Raw genomic sequence first — 22,445 nt, forward strand, 5'->3', positions numbered from 1 at the left:
GTGTTGTGAATGATTCCTATGCATACCATAGACCATTTGTTGAGCACTTTATGTATGCTTGCTATGAACTAGAGGTCGATTCTTATTCTCTTGCCACACATATTTGCATCGCTACCTCACATTTACATGCTTGTTTCCATGATGTCCTTGATTGTTCTCAATTTATATGCTTAAATGCCATGCCACACTTCTTTGTCAAACCATATGCTATGCTTGATGATGACACTTGTTGGGTGAATCACCTCTTGAATGCTTGATTTTGCACTAACGCTAACCACATTTGTTTTTCCAAGCGTTTGTTGTCTTTGCTTCTTTTGAAGAAATTACGAGATGGTGCGACATTGGAGAGTTCCCATTTCGAGCTTCAAGATGAAGAACGCTTGGTGATCGTCCACTTCAACACGGGGCGCCATCTCTTTCCCATAGTGATTTGGTTCTTGATCCGAGGATGGATCTTTCCTAAGGGGGAGGGGATGATGCGGAGCATCCTATGGGCATCACCATGTAAAGAGTCCATTTGGCAAGTGACACGTGCCACATCTACTTCACATACATAAAGGTGAATCATCTCCTTTACACGTGTTCGCTTGTGCCCTTCGAGGATGGTATACTACTTGACCCCTCTCTCGTATGCATACATAGGTGTGAGTGGAGCTACACATTTATCGAGGAGGAGTCCAAGCGCAAGAGAACTACTACACCATCCAAGACGGCAGCATGAAAGCAGAGAAGGAACCGGTTAAGAAGAAGGCAAAAGCTCCCAGGCCACCCCGTGCGCACGGGCCTCCTCAACCCCATGCCCACAGGCATCCCAAGTTGGACGGTCCTAAAGACCCCATGCGCACGGGTGTGTATCGTGCCCACGGGACCCCTGTGTCCACGGGCCTCACAGAGACCGTGCGCACGGGCTCCACTTACCCCATGCACACGAGCCCCCCTGTGTGAAGCTGCGGGCTTTGCCCATGTAATTCCCATGACGCCCTTTGCTTACCCCTTCACCCCCTAGGGCTATAGATACTCCTCCTTCACCTAGGGACGAATCCAAGGGGGGACGAGGGGGGTCGAGGCCCCTCCTAACGATCACGTTTTCCTTTGATAGCGATTAGGCAGATCCTAATTATGCACCCATTTTGACTCAATTCGCCCCCCCCCCCCTGTGTGACGCATCGTCAAGCTCCTCAGGACTCCTCCCCATGCCCCAGCCCATGTACAATAGTTACAGACTAAAACCTAGAGCAGGAAAAAAGCCCAACATCAAACGCGAAGCCCAGCAGGCAGCAGAAGCGCATGCATGCCCTTTGTTTCCTGGCAGTTCGATCGACATATTTGACCGCAGATCGTGGCTTCGTTTGACCTTCCTACCCATCGTCCGCTAGAGTCTCCGCCTACCGCCGCCAGGATGAATTTTCTCCAGCCTTCAGGCAAAAGACCACCAGAAGGGGACCGATCAAGGTCTAGCACGGCTGCATAGGTGCAGGTTAACCATAACTCCTTGCTTGTCTCTTGATTTTTATTTTGTTAAAACCTGCGCTGCTATGCCATTAAAAAATCTATGAACATTAGAAGTTAATTAGGAAATGCTTGATTGTCTAATTCTATTTCTATAGATAAGAAGAGGAAGAGAACATTGAGAAAAAGTTTTCTATGGGCATTTACGTCCAACCAATGTTGGGGATATCGCTTATCGAAAACTTATCGGTCGACCCATGATAAGTGGTAAATCGGCCAATTTATCGGCATATCGGCTGATTTATCGCCATATCGGCTGAATTATCGGCCGATTTATCTTATCGGTTAGACAACGGTACGCGATAAATCGACCGATTTATAGGAATATCGAAAGATATCTTGAACAGTGCGTCCAACCATTAAAGCTTCAATCCCCAATCGATCATATCATCGTCAACCAGCATAAAGAGGATCATGGTAAGCACCATCCACCAATAGAAACCACAGATCTGACAGCATACCACATCCAAGAATATGCCTATATGGTAAATCCACTCTGACAATTAGCCTCAGTTTCAAATCTCAGTTTTTTGTTGTCTATATGAATGATTGATTGACTCGAAAACTAGATTCAGAATCAACTTGTTCTAGTACCATGCACTAAAATTTTCTATATAGCAAATTCGAAAACTACTTTTTTTGTAAAAAGTCAATAATTTGGTAGTATTTTTTAGTGTTTACATCAGTGAAAGCCTGATTTCAGGCCTATGCTTTTTTGCATACTTTAAACCGTTTTTCCACTCGACCAGTGCTCATTAGTCCGTAAGAGAGCGTAAGTGTGGAACTCGCCCCCCCCCCCACCCCATACAAAATTCCTGGCTCCGTTCCTACCATCTCCTTTATTTAGACTTAGCTAAGAATAGATCTAGACATTAGAGCTTAGCTCATGTATCTCCCCTTGTGGGATTCCTCTTGAGAGAGACACACTCGATTGGAGTTCAAGGCCTCTATTGGAGAAGATCCCTAGGGATTCAAGGCCCCCTTGAGGGAAGGATCAGATCACCAAGACCTCATCTCCTTTGGATTTGAGATGAACTTTACCATGTACCCATGTTCCTCTTGTTTTTTATGTACCTTTGTGGATCTTGTGTGGATTTGAGTTTAGTGGGCGTGTGATTTGGGCTTGTTCTTGAGTGTTCCTCTTGTGTTTTCCCTTGGTGTTCTTTTTGTTCTTGGAGATTTTCCCTTCAATTCGTGAAAGATCTTCACTTAGGGTTCCACCCTACAACAAAGGGGGAACATGCTGAAATGTCCGTGGCATCAAGATTGGGTTGATTGATGAAGGGAGTGCTATATCGTCTCACCCAGCCCCAAATATGAATGCTTGCGGGCTCGATTTGGTGCAGCCTAAAAAAACATAGCGACTCAGTGGGGGATGGAAATTCTGCTAGACAAACTTTTTTTGGGGCCAAAATCAACATATACGAACGGTTATTACGACGATCGGACCCATAATGATACTCCGCAAGTGTTGCTCTACACATAATGAGAGGTGCACGGTGCTACCCTAGCCGCACACACGCTGTTCAGGCCTCCTTTGGTTTGGAGCAATTTTGTAGGATTTCCTAGGGATAGGATTTTTATAGGAAAAATTCCTTTAAAGTTATTTGGTTTGTAGGAATGAAATTATATTTCTATGGAGGAATTCTTTCTATCCTCCATAATTCATAGGAAAATAAATATTAGCCCAGACTCAACGAAAAAAAATCCTATGGTATGAATTAAAGAACATTTCCTTTTCTATTCGTATGCATAGGATTTAAGATACATGTCATCTCATTTTTTATAACTTTTCTGTTTCTATAATTTTCCAATCCTATGAACCAAAGAAGGCCTCAGCCAACTGTAAAGGAATGCCGTGTTAAGAGACACAACCATGTGGTTCGAAGATGAAATGAGGAATGCCGTGTTGAGAGACACAACCACGTGGTCCGAAGATGAAATGTGTTTTGAGGGAGACTGAATTATTTCATCTTTTTGGAAAGACAACGCTAGTAAAGCCTAATTAGGAGAAATTATGCCCATCTCCCTGTCTCGTGTCGTTGGACGTGGCCCCTAGCAAAGCTTTGGCAGCCTCGTCTCCCTCCCATCGATCGGAAAGAGAGGAATAGACAGCTGACGCACGAGCGGTTTGACGCGCACCGGTCCGATACGCTTGTCGCTGGACGCCTGCGCGGCAGCGGAGGACCGCGCGATGTGGACGGACGGCTGATGGCGAGAGGAATTCCACGGCTGCCGCGACGCGTTGCGGGTCCTAATCCACCCTATGGCTCGAGCGCCGGCCCCCGCGTGATGCGCCGTGTCCTCGCTTTCAGTCGGGTGGGACTGCCCCACGCACTTCGGTCGAACCCATTAATTCTGACGGCTGGTTCTCCTCCGTTCCGCCGCCCACCGGCCCACGCCTCAAACGTAGGACGCGTCGCGGACACCCACGCCGACCGCGGCAAGAGTAACTAACCGTCTCTGTACTTAGGGTTGGCCTAGTGCTTCCTCGGGGCGCTGTTTTCATGGGGGAGGTAACGCCGCGTCGGAATAAGTTGTCTCTGCTCTTCCTTCATCTTGGCGTTGCTGCAACCGGTGGGGTCGGGGGGCAGGTGGCCTCGTCGTCTCGCCGATCTTTGGATCTGGTGAGGTTCGTGTCTGGTGGTCGGTTGACGGCGCTCTCGCGGGTGGCGGTCGTGCCGGCTGTTGTAGTCATGTTTACTGTCTTATAATTGGGTGCGTGGATGACGGCAGGCGACGACGTTCCTCTTCTTCGACTACATCGGATGAAGTTGATGGTGTCGAGATCTGTTGACAACGGGGAAGATATGTGCCACAAAGACTCGATCTCATCGCTTGCGGCGACCCACTTCATCAGCTCAAAAGCATCTTTGTATGCGGTGGTGCTCTCTTAGATCTTGATATGGCAATTGTTCTCATCTTTTTCCGGCGTTGCCATGATGACGGCGGAGGTTTGTGGACTACAACGTTATGGTGAGGTACGGGTTTCTGCAAAGGTGGAATAGTAGTTTTACTTCTTGTGAAATTCTTTATGCAAAGTTCCTTGACAAGCATTTGTGTCTCGTATGGTGACCATATGTGTAATCTCATTGCCTAATGAATATATGGTTGCTTCCAAAGAAAAAACAGTCTCTGTAAATGGAGTACGCTGCTCTCCTGTGCACAACCTATCTCGTCTTCCCCGCCGAGACGCCGGCCTCCTGCGGCGAGACATCATCTGACTTGCGGATCATCAAAGAGGCTCGGATGTAGTACATTACTTAACAGGTCTTGAGACATATCTACTGATGATTTTATATCATGCGCAATATTACTGTATTAGTAGCTACAAATGTCAGCAACGTACTCATACCATGTCTGTAAGAGAGCAGTGGTTACTCGTTACAGATCAACAAACTTAATTAGAAACGCAAAGAGAGGAACGAATTATAACCTAGGCAATACAGGCACCACAAGCAGGCCGGTCATCAGCTGCCTACATAACTTGGAACGATCAATCTGCGTCGATCGGGCAGGCGCGGCGCGGAGCTACTGAGACAAAGGAGTTTTGCAGCGCAGTCAGTGAGGCAGGCTCCATCACCGGTAGAGGCAGCCCCTGTACGCCGGCGTCCAGTAGTCCATGGCGTTGCCGTCCCGGTACACCTCAGGGGTCCACGAGACAGGGACCAAGCAAAGCCCTCTCTCCCTCAGGTCATGCTCCCCCTCCCCCTTGCTCGCCTCCGCGCGCTCTCCCCATGGAAGAAGGTTGCTGCAGTTACCCTGAAACCCACCGACGACGACGATTAATTACGTGCTCGTAGCCCGGATCTTATTTTGCAAAAAGAATGGATTTTGCAGCATCAGTTTGTCTGTACCTTGTTCCTGCTCGCGTTCGTGTACGGCTCGCTCAGCAGCTGCGCAAACAAAGCAGGAGAGGCGGGCTAATCAGCATAGCTGGGACTCAGAAAGCTCCACTACTCTCTCTGTGATGGGATGGCGACATGTGTGTGTGCGTGCACTGTCCTTATCTCATGTTTCTGGTGGAGTGTGAGGCAGGACAAGTTGGGACATTCTTTATGTGGTCTCTCGGGTATATTTATGCATGACTAGGAAGTGCACTGATAAAGGGACGCGCAACAAGTCAATATCATATGTGAAGTGGAACCAGCTAAACAGTCATTGCAACGATTCATTGCATCTCGGAAGATACCACGGATCGTGTTTCGTGTGTGGTGTGCGTATACGTTTCTCGTCTGGACTACACTTTCTTTTTACTAGGAATGTCGGGGTGGGGGTGCAGGAATCTTATGCTTTCCCGGAAGCTTTTGTGGCTCTAGCTAGGTCAAATTATACACGGAGAGCATATGCATGCATGAATTGAGGGATTTTTGAAAGAATGGCATGTAGAGAATTAATTCGATCTGCAATATGGTTTTAGTATTTATACCTGTACTTGCTCGTGCAGAAACTTGATATACTTGATCGTTTCAAACAGCACCGATGCTGTGTCTGTCTGCTCATATGTGAAGTTGGAAAGGAAGAGTTAGACTAGAATGTTACCCTCCCTCCTATCCATAATAATTGTCACTGAAATGGGTGTATCTAGACCTATTCCAGCGCTACATACATCCATTAGCGACAACTGATATGGATCGAAGGGAATAGCAGTTTCAGAATTGGTGACATCTGAAATAAAAACTTTGTTTATGTGTGTACCTACCTTCCCAAACGGCGAAACGATTTGCTGCAGTGCTGTGATCTTCTCCCCCAGCTTCACTTTAGGAACTGGTTGCTGCATTCGGTAGCCCAATGAGCACCTCACAGATGCTAACTGAATAGTCTGCTATCAAACATTTAACTTGTTTTCGCTGTTACCTTAGGAGGTGATGCTGTGGATGCCTCCTGCTTGGACTTCTTGACAGTGCTTTCCCGCCTTTCCTCAGATGTTCGCTTCTTACGATCAGTCGCCGCCGGCGGTCCACTGCCGCTGCTACTACTCCTAGCCTGAACCCACAGTACACATCCATCCAAGTACCAAATTACGTATGGTTCATGAACAGCTGTCACTGATTAGTGTACTAGCTAATTGCACCATTGGCAAGTCACTGTATCAAATGCTATGGATGTGCAAGCATACTTACGGGCAGGATCTCTTGCTCTTGTCTGCTTCTGTCTGGCCTGTCGGCGGATCTCATGTACGGTGGCACCAACGTCGATTCCTTGGTTGGTTTGTAGCCGCCGATAGAGCCGAAATCCGGCAGACTCCTCAAGCTAAAAGGGCTCGCCGCCTCCATTGCTCGGCCGTCCTGGCAAATCTTGTCAAGCGCTCCCAAGCCTGAATAATCCAGGCTAGCGTGCATGGCGGCACTAGTGCGAGTACTTATGTGCTGCAGAAAGGAAGCCATGGGGTTCCCATGTTCTTGCTGCTGGTGGTTGATGCCTTCCTTCCTCTGATGGTGGTGGTGGTCGTCGGCGTAGGATGGCATGCCGCTCATCATGTTCATCCCCTGGGCCTCGAGCGCAGCATTAGAACCGCTCCCCATGAACAACGGCGAGGCGACAACCTCGTACTTGATCGGAGAAACGTCGGAGCCTGCCTCGAACCGTGCCGCGAGGGCGGGTGCGGCGGCATAACGGCCGGCCGGGACGTCCTCGAACATCTCCTGTGTCACGTTCTTCGATGCGAGCAGGTCCAGGAAGTTCTCCCTGTAGCCGGTGTTGTCGTTGCTTCTGAAAACAGAAAATATATTTGACTTGCGATGACATGGATCCACTATCTACATCAAGCATTCAATCGAATTACCGGGAGTTATTACTAGGACTTAGGGCATGCATGCATATAATTAAGTACTCACAGTTCGTCGTGGCTCCAGGCCTGGCCGTGGACGTGCTCGCCGACCGGCAGCCTCATGTCGGCCGCGCCTGCCACCGAGTCGGCGGCGAAGGTCGAGCCATCGAGGAGAGCCGCGGTGGACGGCCCGGTGTAGGGGCTCCAGGAGGGGGAAGGCTGCAAGGCCGCATGCGCTTGGTGATACTCCCACATGGTGGCGGCCGGCGAAGCTGCGGAGGAGGTGCTGGCTGCCAGGTCCGGAAGGTCGGTTGCGTCCTGCTGCTGGCGGGGCATGAAATACTGGAGGTGCACCTCGCCTGCGTGCAGATGCATAGCATGCGTGGATCGAACAAGGCGCAGTGGACCAAGTGGAGTGGACCAAAGTTGCCGTGGGGGCCTATTTGTAGCCGCAAGCGCCTGGAAGTTTTCCCGGCGAGGTTTTTGAGGAGGATATGCTCACGTTGCCATGACGAAAGCATGCGGGAAGACATCATTGAGAATTTTGTCTCCTTTCTTTTTCTTAAATATTACTACTGTGTATGCATGCGGATCGGAGTAGCCATGCTTTAAAAGTTTCAGTAAGAAGACTGTCATCAGACAGACAGCTAGTAGTATGATTCTGAGCCTTTTAAGAACTGTTTATGCAAATCTTGGTGAAGCAAGGGCTAGCTACGTGTAGCTAGGCGTTAGATAATCCTACGGAACTTTGAAGTTTCTTGCAGTTTAGCTTCTTCAAAAAGGTGCAGTACCTACCAGTATCAAGTGCTGCATTTCATTCATTTTAAAACTCGCTAGAGCCTAGAGGTTTCTCACTTTATCGTCTCACCAACCCATTTAAGTGCTCGACGGCTATCAAATTCGTTTATTTATGGAAAAGATGCTTTTTAGGTAAACCGTAGGTAAATTATCCATTGCAAAATTTATCTATCAATTATATATATACTAAAAGCATAATAGAAAAGAAACAGAGATGTGCTACAAATTGACCTCCGCTCCCACCCGTCCACACTCGCCCAAAGAGAAAACTACCCATTTTTGTTTGAGAGAATTTTGACACGTTATTGACTAATGAACATCACATTACTGGAATTTTCACATACGTTGGGTGGCATGCTCTTCGCCGAGCGCTAAAACACGGACACTCGGCAAAGATAACAACGCCGAGAGTCACTCTCGGCAAACCCAGCTTCACGGCAAACTGCCTTTTTTGCCGTCACTGCCTCACGGCAAAGAGGCACCGCACGGCAAACCCTGCAGACGCCGAGAGCCGCTCACGGCAAAGAGGAGCCACGTGGCATGCCCGTCCGCAACAGACGACTCCGTCAGTTACTGCGTACATTACCGAGAGCCGCCAAACGACATTTGGCAAAGTATATGCCACATCCTATTTTCTTTTTTGTGTGTGTTCTTTCTAACTGACATGTGATCCAACTGGTCACATTTATCAGTAAAAGTTTCAAATAACTTGCTAAATATTTTTGAAAAAAAATGACGATATCTTTGCCGAGAGCTGCTCTCGGCAATTCTCCTGACCAGTAGGACAGTGTGGCCCACATGGCAGCTGACAGTTTACATATCGTTGCCGAGAGCTTGTCTCGGCAATGCTCGCCTTCTTTTCTGAGAGCAGCTCTCGGAAAAGGTGTGGGCACAATAGTAGTGTCTCCCAGACGACCAATTTTCCGAGAGGTGCTCTCGGAAAAGGTGTGGGCACAATAGTAGTGTCTCCCAGACGACCAGTTTTCCGAGAGGTGCTCTGGTAGTATATCATTTTCCGAGTGCTGCTCTCGAAAATCTTTCCCATCCATTCTGCTGTTAAACTATTTCTTTTCTGATCCCTGCAGATAAAAACAACTACAGTGCAATTTGGAGTAGTCCACACATATATAGGCATAATTTGATCATATATATGCATAATTTGATCTAGTCCACATATATATGCATAATTAGGGATAATCCACATATTGTCACACACAAGTCGAATGTATTATCCTAGTAGACGTCACACACAAGTCGCAAATTCATACATATTGTCACTAATTGCAAAACAGGTGCACGTCACAATAGAAGTACACTTGTTCATATATAGATCATCTTGAGGAGGAGAGGCCATCGGGTTAACATTCCGGAGGAGGAGGAGGGGCATCACTTGCACTGCTTCGAGATTGCATAAGAACCTATAAGAGTAGAGTCACGTGAGGGTGGTTCGTCCCTATGTAATGAATCTTCTACTGTAGTTTAGATAATGTTCTACCTGTAGTTGATCCTCAAGCAGCTTCAACCTCTTGTTCGTGTCTTCCCGTTCCTTTTCTCTGGACTCCTGCTCATCCTTCTGCCTTTGCTCCTCTTCAACAGCCCCCTGCTCCATTAAATCCTGTAACATGCTATTAGGCTCATATAGATTGGAACGATGCTATTTCGAGACATGGACATAAATGAAAGGTTAGGATGCTAACCTTGATGCGCGTTATCTCACGTGATGCGGCGGTTGGGCGACTCCGTATGGACGGAGTTGAGCTGGTGCTTGAAGCGCGTATCTCGTGCAGTTTGAGATGCGAGGAGGTGGCGATCGCCTCATTGCAAAGGAGGTGGCAGCTATGGCCCTTCCCCTGGCCAACAATGATGAGAAGCTCAGGATCAACGGGCTTGGACGAAGGTTCGGCTTCCTGCCCGTGCACCTCCTGGAAGACCTCTTTGAAGGTCCCCCACTTCTCCTCCCCCGACTCACCGCAGAACTCGGCGCCATCCTTCCCCTTGTGACCTTCTCTCCAGGCTTCTAGGATGTGGACCGGGCGACCAACCTTCGCTTCCTGCAAAATTAACCATCAAGTTTAATGAACCAAGATGCACCATGCGAAAAAGTTAACATCTTAATCCACATACCATGTGTTGCTTGAGAGCGGTTAGGTTCCGGCTCCTATGGAAATGAGCCGGTGAGCCGGGCCTGACATTTTGGCTTGATCGTTTCCCTTCTCCACATGTTGCGCCTGCCATGCTGGGTCACACCACATGTCAACCAGGGCCTCCCAACAATCGTCCTTCATCCAGGGTTCCTTCAACTAGTCAGACAAAATTGAATAATTGGGGAACAAGAGGGATGAATCAAAGTACTAGCAACCGATGTAGTCACTTACCACTGACATGTATTCTTCTCGCGACAAGTTGGTCTGGCAAGCAGTCTTCCTTGTCATCTTCTCTCCCTTGTCATCGAGCGGCCGGCACTGCATCACGGCTTTGTACCGCAGCGTGTGCTTGGTGTCAGAGAGTATCTTTCGGGCAGATTTCACGACGCCTTTGATCGCCTTCTGCTGCTCACCATCCACGCAAGCAAATGTTTGCTACAAGAAAGCATATTGCATCTTCTCACCATCCACACAAGTAAGGATTTGGATATGGAAAAATGCAATGGTCGGAGCGAAGATACTTACAAAAAAGCATTGATGACCGGGGTGGCCATGGTGACATTGTGCTCGTCCTTGTTGTGTTTGTAATGCTCCCAGGTTAAACCCGGCGACGGCGGCTCGTCATCACCTGGCTTGGACAATCCAGGGAAGTGCTTCCTCAAGAGGGAGCCGATGATGTGGTTCGGCGGGCATGCCCCCTTAGGTTGTGTCGGGATAAATTTCCACTGACTGCATGATATAAAAGACAAGCATATGTGAGTGTCAAAGTTGAGGCATCCAAAATATGATGGACGGTCGCTGGCAGCAGTTGGTTTCGGGACCTTCCCCGGACCATGCCCGGATTTCTTCCTCTTGGAAGTGTTGCTCGAGGTAGACCCCGAGCCATCCGAGGTCCCCATGTCGCCCGACTCGGTAGCGAGCGGATCTGGTCCATCTAAGTCCACTCCGACATCGCCATACGATGATGACTCATCGTCGGGAGAGGACTGATGGGAGGCGGACGACTCGGTCCTACCAATTGGGACTCTCCGATACTTACAGTTCCCCCATCAGAATCTGAAAAACAAAATAAATATGGTGAATATTAACCATACCACTTCAATAGGCATCAGACTTTTTTTTATCAAAGAAGGGTTTTCCCCTTCCGATTTTCATTAAAGAAAACCAAGCCAATAGGTATTCACATTGTTGATTAGTTCACATATCAATGTTAGGGACGATGACTAGTTGGATGCTTGGTTTCATTTCAATATAAAAGTGGAGCCGGCCTATATGTCCAAACGAAAAAATCGTAAGTTATGTGAAAGAAGGGTATAAGCACAACCAAAATGGTCAATAAAAAGTATTGAAGCATACTCCATGGTTTATGCAAGCTTCATTTTAACTGGATGTAATATATGTCAACAAGCATAATTCATATATGATTCCCACTCTTTAGATCTTATCAAATCTGACTTGGATACACAGTTCGCAACAGGCTCCTCTAAATCCCGACACAATAACAACATGTATTTCATTGTTCTTGATGATAGGCGGAGATTAAAGTTCACTCAACATATGTGGATTATGGCACCATGGACTTTCAAGTACTCTTAGAAGGACCCCAAGATTTGGATAGATGGTCGAAAGGTACAATGCTTAATCGTTGCGGTCTATTCCAAACTTCGTTACACAAGCAAGCAATTTATCCATGGTTCGACTTTGAAGCCAAATAATGTATGATTCCTTGCAGGTGCATTCATTCCTACTTATATAAGGAGGCGAATTTAACTCATGATGAAAGATTTTCGCACATCCAAAACTACAAACTTGCAAAACAAATGAATGTGGCAAATGGCATTGAAAATCTGTTTCATCATTGCAGATTGCATGTAACATTTATTCACCAACTAGTGATCATGGCATGACAATACAAACACCTATGCCTACTCCACCGGAGGCATTGCCTGAGAAAGAGGATGCCCCTACCACCATGACTCTCAACGATGGAGGAGGACAAGAGGAAGAGACGAGAGAGGGGGGAGGGGCCGGTTTTCTACTAACCTGAGGGCATCTCCAGCTTCCGCACTACCCTAGGAGCTCCGCTGCAATTGCCGTCCTCAGCCAGCATCGAAGAACCGCCGCACCGATCGCCGGCCATGAAGCTTGGTGGCGGTGACAGTTGGGCGCTGCGGAGGAGGGGGCGGCAGGAACGAGCCGGAGCAGGCGACGACGTGGCGTGCCACGTCGTCGCATGCGGAGGCGAGTCCGTCACATCTATGACCCCACTATCTATCTTAGGGTTTTAGGGTTTAGGGTGCGTGCGGTGGGGGTGGAAACAGAATAACCGCATTGCATCCTGTCAAATCCTAGCGCGCAACAATGCGGTAGCGCGAGGCCGAGCACGAGGGGAGGGGGGGCGGGACCCCCCTCCCCTCCCCCTGCGAGACCAAGACAGGAACGAGCCGGAGCAGGGGACAACGCGGCGTACCGCATCGTCGCATGCGGAGGCGAGTCCATCACATCCGTGACCCCACTATCTATCTTAGGGTTTTTAGGGTTTAGGGTGCGTGTTTTAGTTAGATATGAATTTCATCTGTTTCTGTACTTGAACTTCTTCTTTTTGTTTCTTTGGGTTTATTTATTCTTATTTCTTTACTTCTTTTATTAGAGTACTTGAATTTATGTTCTTTATTTTTTGAACTTCTTTCTCTTGTTTTTTAGGTGCATATTTATGTATGTATTTTTGTTCCTTTTGGTAGTGTATCTGCCATCTATTTTTGGTTTTAAGGATATCAACAGTGCTGTTGTGTGATTTTATCTCATAATAGATGCATTCAAATGGTGCATTCATTTTATCTATAGATGTATTTACTTTTTTAGCTGTTGGGGGGGGGGGTAAAACTGTAATTTCTCCTGCATTGCATGTCCCACAACAGAGAGGCATTAATTGTAACATTCCAAATTTTCAATTTGGAATGTTATACATTAGATCATCATTGCATATCATATTTTATTGCATTTTGGTTGATCCAGAAATTTCACGCAACTCAAGGACCCTCGGAGAGAGTTAGGGATGTCGTTATTTTCATATTTGAGTTTTCTCAAATTTTGAAAATAGGATCATTTGATCTTATTTATTTTATCTTCAATTATTTCTATCAAAAAAATGAGAGAGGGAATAAAATGACTTTCCCAAAATAAAGAAATCTTGAGGATTTAATAATAAAATCAAATAAGATTTTATTTTGGATTTATTTGCTATTTTATTTGAATTTAGGAAAAATGCACGTTTTCCAAAATTGCATTTAAGCCCCAAATAAATGTTCATCCTGTGCGGCTTGATTTTAGAAGCCGGGGAAAATTTATTTCGGGATTTTTGGAGTCCGTTTAGTATTTCTTTTGTTTGTTTTTCTACGCGTAATTATTTTAAAAAAGTGCAAACCGACTTCGGGCCGGGATTGACCAAGACTCCTCTGGCCGGGCCCCTTTGAATAGCGCCGTCCCGGGCCGCCTCAGCCCAAGCCGCCGCCGCCAGGAACCCTAGCCGCCACCGATGCCGGATCCCGCCGCCCCGCACGCCGAGGCTGATCCCGCCGCCGCCATTTTTTTTAAAAAACCGCTCGGTTTTTCCGTCGGTTTTTTAGATCCGTTTTTTTAGATAGATCGGTTTTTTTTCCGATTTACTTTATTTACCGAGCGTTCGCTCGTTCGTTCGTTTTAACGAACGCGTTCATCGTTTAGATCCAGATAACGAACGTTCATTAATCTGTTCGTCGTTTTTTCGGATTTTCCGTGATTATTTCTGATCGCGATTTCTGATCCGATTTTTGTTCTAGTATAACTTTTCGCTTGTTTATCGGAATCAGGCGATTCAAGCGCCTGGAGTTTCATCTCGAAACCCTCTTTCCGTTTAACCAACTCAAACAAGTTTTTGCTTCTGTAAAGTTTGACCTAGATCTAGAATAGTAAACGAAGCTTGTTTCTTTTGCCGTTTGTCTTTCGTTGCACGTTCGATTTGATTCTTTTTGCCAACCGGAGTTCTGAAATTGAACTTTCTGGTTAGATCTCTTATGTGAGTTTTACCCGTGCATTAGATGAGTGCTTATTGTATGCTTGTTTGTTTGCGATAGAGTACCTGGAGTGCGCCGCTTGCTACTTCGAATCGCTAGGTTTTGCGGATCATCAGCAAGGCAAGTAACACTTTGATCATACCTCCTACTACCCAGTTTTATTGCATTACATCAATCCTCAAACAATTGTATGATTAGTATCTAATTAAATTGTGGGTTTTGGGAAGTAGATGAGGTAGTACCTATCACCTGTTTTATTATTCAAACCTTTGGGAGTTACTTCTAAGTTTGCTTATTATGCCATGCTATGCTAGTAGACGTGGATTGGGTGAGTGTATCCATGACAGATGTGAGATTGTTAAAAATTAATGGTTTATCTAAGGTGGCTACTTAAACACACATCTAGGTGGATTGAGGCACCTGGGTATTCCAGCCATTGCCTGTTTTCTTTTGGACCGCCACCCAGGCTCAAAGGGATCATGAGATTATTCATACGAGAAACTTCTGTGTGCAGCCACAAGCTACTATGGGCTCTAGCATAGTTGACTAAGTCGTGTGAACTCTTACAATGGTAGACTAGAAGATGTAGGGGATGTAGGTTGGTACGGTCTACCCGTTGGTAAGGGGCAAGCGCTTCTGAAAGACTATGTCTCGGTCATCCGTTTCTCAAACACCATGTAGTGCGAGAATCTCAACGGAGGAGATCGAGTCTTGTGGGGAAAAGTGCGCAAACCTCTGCAGAGTGTATAAACTAATCATGGTTAGCCGTGTCCCCGGTTATGGACAGCTTGAGTATCTAGTACCTGGATTATCATGTGAATCTCATCATGTTACTCTAATTAATTTTGTTGGGTTTTAATGATGATACTTAACTGGGATTGAGAGAGTGTCTACACTCTCAATGTTTAACAACTACCATGATAGTTAAATAAAATTTATTCCTTTGCAGTAGGGAAAAATTGGCTTTACACAAAAACTGTAACCATAGAGCTTTCCACCAGCCAAATATGCATGTAGTATAGCCTTATTCTTTCATTGCTCTCTATGTGTTACTTTGCCAGCATATTCCATGTGCTGACCCGTTTCGGGCTGCAACGTTCATGTTGCAGACTTTTCAGACGACGAGTAAGGTGCCTTTAGGTCGTGGTTCTGTACTCAGTGATGCTGTTGGACTTGATGGACTCACTTATCTTCCAAGCCTTCCGCTGTTATCGTTATTAGATGACCTTAAGCCATATTTTTATTGTAATAAGTTCTCTTTTAGGACATTCGATGTAATAAGTGTGTGATTGCTACTCTGTTATAAATCCTTCAAGTACTGTGTGGTGTCAGCATTACTGATCCAGGGATGACACTGGAGCACAGAGAATGGACCATTTGAGGTCTGGTCGCTACAAGATGGTATCAGAGCACACGCTGACTGTAGGGCACGACCACTAAGCTAAAGCCCTAGATCACTACTCACTCTTCCCATTCTGACTCCTCATCTTTTCTACTATTTTAGGATGGCGGATGCAAGGAACAAGTTCACCAACCCGATGAAGATACACCCTTTGGACGTCACTTGAAGGAAGTCACTAAGTACCTGAACATCGGAGTACCAAGCTTCACCGGAACCTACAACGCCACTTTACCGGAAGAGGAGCGCTGGATGATTCAAGTTCAAGTTCTCGGAAGGACGTTCATGCCAGTCACTAAGCCCATAGAGTTTTCCTTTGATGCACCAACCTGGAGTCTAGGAAAGAGCATGGCAGCTCACATCGCCATGGGACGTATTGGAGAAGTTTACCGCAATGATCTCAATAATACTATCTACCAGATTTGTGGGCGCCGAGATGAGCACTGGGAGATGATCAGCACCAAAAAAGATAGATCAATTGCAGCTTTTATCCAGGAGTTGAACCAGCACATTCGACGTCAGGAGAACCAAATGTGCGCAGACATGATAGATCTGAAGAAGGCGAGGACAAGAATCAAGGAACTGGAGGAAGAACTCAAGGCTACACGTGAAGATTATGAAGAGGAAATCAAAGTACTAATGGATAAGAATGCCGACCTAACAATGAAGATCGGAATATTCATGGGAGGCCCTACACCAGTAGAAGAAGACGAAGAACCCAAGGAAATTCGCCTGGAAGACTACATCATCATCGACGACACCGACTCGGACCCAGACGATAGCGATGATGACTATGTTGATGAAGCTGGAGCAGATATCATGGAGTCTGCAACCGAAGAATATTTCTAGTAGACCACCCCATCAGTAGTAGTATTCCACCATGTAAATATAGTAGTCCGAGCACTTTTGCGATAGTTAGACCGATTGTATGCCCTTGTTTGATTGAATGAAGTGAATTGTTTGCTTTTGCCTCATGTGCATATGGGTAGTGTTTTCTCTTTAGACCCCTCTCTATTCTTAAATCTCATCTTTTCTAAACCCATCAGATGCCTCTGAGACGTGACCCCGGATTTACCTTCCCACCGGTGCTCACTCAGTTGATCCAGCAGCAGAACACATTGATGCAGTTGCTAGTCCAGAATCAGAATCAGGGGAACAACAACAACAACCCACCACCACCACCACCTGTTGATCACTTAGCCCATTTTCTTAGGCTGAATCCGCTGGTGTTCTCCAGTAGCACCAAGCCTATAGTAGCAGATGATTGGCTCCGCAAGACAGCAAGGGAGTTGACCACGGCAGGATGCACAGATGCGGAAAAGGTGAAGTTTTCCGCACATCAGCTTGACGGACCCGCAACATCATGGTGGGAGAACTTGACAACCACTTCCCTATCGACACTGTCACATGGGACCAGTTTCAGCAGGCTTTCTGTACTGCCCATGTTTCAACAGGAGCTATGGCCATGAAGAAGCGTGAGTTTCGCAATTTGCGCCAAGGAGGACGGACAGTTGGCCAGTATGTGGAGGATTTTAGTAAGCTAGCACGTTATGCCCCAGATGATGTTGCTACAGATGCAGCTAAGCAGGAGAAGTTTCTGGAAGGACTGAATGATGAGTTGAGCCTGCAGTTGATGGTAGCAACCTTCAACAACTACCAGGAGTTGGTAGATCGTGCTCTTATGATTGAAGGGAAGCAGCAGCAAATTGAGAACTGCAAAAGGAAGTATGGACAAGGGAAGTACAATTCCGGAGCTCGGCAGAAGCCGCGTTTTACCCCTAGACCGGGAGGACATTTTCAGCATACCCATGGAGGAGGTAGCTTGCACAATCACAATGGCCCCAAGAATGGTAATGGGAATGGAGGAAGCAACGGCCAGAACCGTACCAACCCATCAACCCCAGCCAAGAGAGACCTAAGCCAAGTCACTTGCTTTAAGTGACAGAAGACCGGACATTATGCAAATGAATGTCCTGAATCCCAGAATGGAAATGGCAATGGAAGCTCTGGGAAGAAGCCGAACCCTTTCAATAGGGGACAGGTGAACCACGTAAACGTGGAGGAGGTTGAAGCTCAGCCAGATGCAGTAATAGGCAAGTTTTTGGTTAAGTCATTTACTGCACTCATTCTTTTTGGTACTGGTGCATCGCATTCATACATCTTAAGGGGATTTGTGGATAAGTATAAACTGCCAACCCAAGCCCTTAGGTCACCCATGTTAGTAACCTCACCTGGAGCAGAATATATGGCTAGTCTATGGTGTGATCGGTTACCATTAAGGATTGGTAACTATGTATTTCCTTCGGACCTAATAGTATTGGAATCTCAAGGATTGGATGTGATATTAGGCATGGATTGGTTATCGAAGTATGAAGGGAACATTGAATGCGCCAGTAAGTCAATTTTGCTTACAACGCCAGAAGGAAGAAGGATCAAGTATGTATCCCGGCATGTGCCGAAGAGGACTCAAGTAAATTCCCTAACAGGAGTTGTGCAGGAGGAAGTACCAGTGGTGAAGGATTTCCCTAGCGTATTTCCAGAGGAGTTGCCAGGCATGCCACCGGATAGAGATATTGAGTTTTGGTTTAAGCTTTTGCCAGGCACAGGGCCAATATCTAAGAGACCATACAGGATGCCCGCAAAGGATTTGGAGGAGATTAATAAGCAGATTAAGGAGTTACTAGATAAAGGTTATATTCGCCCAAGTTCTTCGCCTTGGGGATCGCCAGTACTTCTAGTGGAGAAAAAGGATGGATCGTTAAGGATGGTTATTGATTATCGAGGATTGAATGAAGGAACCATCAAGAACAAGTACCCACTACCGATGATCAATGATCTGTTTGATTGATTGCAAGGAGCTAAGGTATTTTCCAAGATCGATCTGCGATCAGGATACCATCATTTGAAGATCCGAGAACAAGATATACCTAAGACAACTTTCACCACCAGGTATGGGCTGTACGAGTATACCATTATGTCATTTGGCCTGACTAATGCCCCTGCATATTTCATGAACATGATGAACAAAGTATTTATGGAGTTTTTGGATAAGTTCGTCGTAGTGTTCATTGATGATATCCTAGTTTATTCTAAGAATGAAGAGGAGCATAAGGAGCATTTGCGTTTGGTACTTGGGAAGCTCAGAGAACATCAGTTATATGCCAAGTTTAGCAAATGTGAGTTTTGGTTGAAGGAAGTTGGATTCCTCGGACACGTTATATCCGGAGAAGGTATAGCAGTAGATCCCACCAAGGTTGACACTGTGACAAACTGGGAAGCCCCAACGATAGTTGGAGAAATCCGGAGTTTTCTTGGACTCGCAGGATACTACTAGAGATTCATTGAAAATTTCTCGAAGATTGCAAAACCTATGACGAAGTTGTTGAAGAAGGATACCAAGTTCAAATGGACTGAGGAATGTGAGGCCAGTTTCCAGGAGTTGAAGAAATGTTTGGTTACATCACCTGTGTTGATTTTGCCGGATCAGAACAAAGATTATGAGGTGTATGGCGACGCTTCTCGTCGAGGACTTGGAGCAGTATTTATGCAGGAAGGAAGAGTTGTTTCATATGCCTCATGATAGATTAAGCCTCATGAGTTGAATTATGCCACGCATGATTTGGAGTTAGCAGCCGTAGTGCATGCATTAAAGACTTGGAGACATTTTCTCATTGGAAACCATTGTGAAGTGTACACGGATCACAAGAGTTTGAAGTACATCTTCACGCAGAAGGAGTTGAACCTCAGGCAAAGGAGATGGTTGGAGCTCATCAAGGATTATGATATGAGATTGCATTATCATCCTGAAAAGGCTAACGTAGTAGCCGATGCGCTGAGTCGTAAAAGTCATGTCAACACCCTAATGACGGGAGATTTACCAAGGGAGTTAGCCGAAAATCTTTGTGAGCTATGTTTGGAGATAGTTCCGAGAGGCTATGTAGCAGCATTAGAGATTCAGTCTACTTTGATGGATAAGATCAGAGAAGCCCAAAAGACTGACAAGGAGGTTGCTTCTATTAATGAGAAAATGAGCAAAGGAAAAGTTAAAGGATTTCGTGAGGATGAGCACGATACCCTATGGTTTGAAGACCATGTTTATGTGCCTAATGACCCAGATATTAGGAAGTTAATTCTGCAGGAGGCCCATGATTCACCATATTCGATTCATCCAAGAAATACCAAGATGTATTTGGATTTGAAGGATACTTTTTGGTGGACCGGAATGAAGAAGGATATCACGAAGTATGTAGCAGTTTGTGATGTATGTCAGAGAGTAAAGGCAGAGCATCAGAAGCCAGCGGGATTGCTACAGCCATTGCCAATACCCGAATGGAAGTGGGATAAGCTAGGCATGGATTTTATTACGGGTTTGCCCCGAACTCCTTCAGGCTATGACTCGATTTGGGTTGTAGTCGATCGTTTGACAAAGGTAGCTCATTTCATCCCAGTGAAGACTACCTACACCAGTGCTAAGTTGGCAAGGATATACATGACCAGGATCGTATGTCTGCATGGAGTTCCAAGGATCATTGTATCGGATAGAGGAACCTAGTTTACCTCAAAGTTCTGGAATCAGTTGCACGAAACTTTGGATAGTAGGCTAGAGTTCAGTACAGCTTTCCATCCGCAGACGGATGGACAGACCGAGAGAGTCCATCACATTTTGGAGGATATGCTAAGAGCTTGTGCGCTAGATTATGGATCTAGTTGGGACGACAATTTGCCATACGCGGAGTTCTCTTATAACAATAGCTATCAATCTAGTTTGAAGATGGTCCCTTTAGAAGCCTTGTACGGAAGGAGGTGCAGGACCCCATTGTCATGGGATGAAGTTGGATACCGCCAGTTGTTTGGACCGGATCTGATTAAGGAGTCTGAACAGAAGATGAAATTGATTCGCGTTAGGCTCAAGGTAGCCCAGTCCAGGCAGAAGAGCTACGCAGATTCTAAACACAAGGAGACAGTTTACGAAGTCGGAGACCGAGTTTACCTTTGAGTATCTCCACTTCGAGGAGTTAAGCGCTTTGGAGTTAAGGGAAAGTTAGCGCCACGTTTTGACCATACAAGGTTTTGGAGCGTATGCGAGAAGTAGCCTACAAATTGGAATTGCCCGGAGGATTTTCAGGAGTTCACGATGTATTCCACGTTTCCCAGTTGAAGAAGTGCCACGCAGAGATGGCTGATATACCGCTGAGAGATACAGTGCCGCTGGAAGAGATTCAGTTGGACAGCAATTTGACCTATGAGGAGAAACTAGTCAAGATTCTTGAGTATGCCAGCCGAGTAACCCGCAGTAAGGTCATCAAGTTTTGCAAAGTTCAGTGGAGCCACCACACGAAGGATGAATCCACCTGGGAACGAGAGGAAGATCTGCTGAAGGACCACCCTCACCTATTTTCTAGCCAACCCAAATCTCAAGGGCGAGATTCATCTGAAGGGGGGTAGGTTTGTAACATCCCAAATTTTCAATTTGGAATGTTATACATTAGGTCATCATTGCATATCATATTTTATTGCATTTTGGTTGATCCAAATATTTCAGGCAACTCAAGGACCCTCGGAGAGAGTTCGGGATTTCGTTATTTTCATATTTGAGTTTTCTCAAATTTTGAAAATAGGATCATCTGATCTTATGCATTTTATCTTCAATTATTTCTATCAAAAAAATGAGAGAGGGAATAAAATGACTTTCCCAAAATAAAGAAATATTGAGGACTTAATAATAAAATAAAATAAGATTTTATTTTGGTATTATTTGCTATTTTATTTGAATTTAGGAAAAATGCGCGTTTTTCAAAATTGCATTTAGGCCACAAATAAATGTTCATCCTGTGCAGCTTGATTTTAGAAGTCGGGGAAAATTTATTTCGGGATTTTTGGAGTGCATATAGTATTTATTTTGTTTGTTTTTCTACGCGTAATTATTTAAAAAAAAGTGCGAACCGACTTCGGGCCGGGATCGGCCAGGACTCCTCTAGCCGGGCCCCTTTAAATAGCGCCGCCCCGGGCCGCCTCAGCCCAAGCCGCCGCCGCCAGGAACCCTAGTCGCCGCCGCCCCGCGCCGCCGCGGCCGATGCCGGATCCCGCCGCCCCGCACGCCGAGGTTGACCCCGCCGCCGCGGTTATTTTTGAAAAAACCGCTCGATTTTTCCATCGGTTTTTCGTCGGTTTTTTTAGATCCATTTTTTTAGATAGATCATTTTTTCGGTTTAGTTTATTTAGTGAGCGTTCGCTCGTTCTTTCGTTTTAACGAACGCGTTCATCGTTTAGATCCAGATAACGAACATTCATTCGTTAATCGTTTTTCTTTTTTTTCGGATTTTCCATGATTATTTCTGATCGTGATTTTTTATCCGATTTTCGTTCTAGTATAACTTTTCGCTCGTTTATTGGAATCAGGCGATTCAAGCGCCTGGAGTTTCGTCTCAGAACCCTCTTTACGTTTAACCAACTGAAACAAGTTTTTGCTTCTATAACATTTGACCTAGATCCAGAATAGTAAACGAAGATTGTTTCTTTTGTCGTTTGTCTTTCGTTGCTTCGTTCGATTTGATTCTTTTTGCCAACCGGAGTTCTTAAGTTGAACTTTCTGGTTAGATCTCTTATTTGAGTTTTACCCGTGCATTAGATGAGTACTTATTGTATGCTTGTTTGTTGGCGATAGAGTACCCGGAGTGCGCGGCTTGCTACTTCGAATCGCTAGGTTTTGCGGATCATCACCAAGGCAAGTAACACTTTGATCATACCTCCTACTACCCAGTTTTATTGGATTA

The 22,445-nt window shown here is 45.8% G+C and overlaps 1 protein-coding gene across 2 annotated transcripts; it reads right to left on the reverse strand.

Annotated features, from left to right (window-relative positions):
• Positions 1-4,797: 4,797 nt before the first annotated feature.
• On the reverse strand, positions 4,798-7,704 carry LOC125514053. Of its 2 annotated transcripts, none has more exons than XM_048679303.1 (7): positions 7,347-7,704; positions 6,633-7,221; positions 6,367-6,495; positions 6,212-6,280; positions 5,939-6,004; positions 5,367-5,405; positions 4,798-5,271 (listed from the first exon to the last, which is right to left on the reverse strand). In XM_048679303.1, the coding sequence occupies exons 1-7, from the start codon at positions 7,652-7,654 to the stop codon at positions 5,089-5,091; spliced, it is 1,383 nt and encodes a 460-aa protein (XP_048535260.1). In that variant the 5' UTR covers positions 7,655-7,704; the 3' UTR covers positions 4,798-5,088. The 2 variants fall into 2 exon arrangements, with proteins under 2 accessions (XP_048535260.1, XP_048535259.1); XM_048679302.1 differs by having other exon boundaries at positions 6,212-6,283.
• Positions 7,705-22,445: the final 14,741 nt, after the last annotated feature.

The sequence above is a fragment of the Triticum urartu genome, chromosome 6, assembly GCF_003073215.2.
Source record: "Triticum urartu cultivar G1812 chromosome 6, Tu2.1, whole genome shotgun sequence".
Classification (NCBI taxonomy): domain Eukaryota; kingdom Viridiplantae; phylum Streptophyta; class Magnoliopsida; order Poales; family Poaceae; genus Triticum; species Triticum urartu.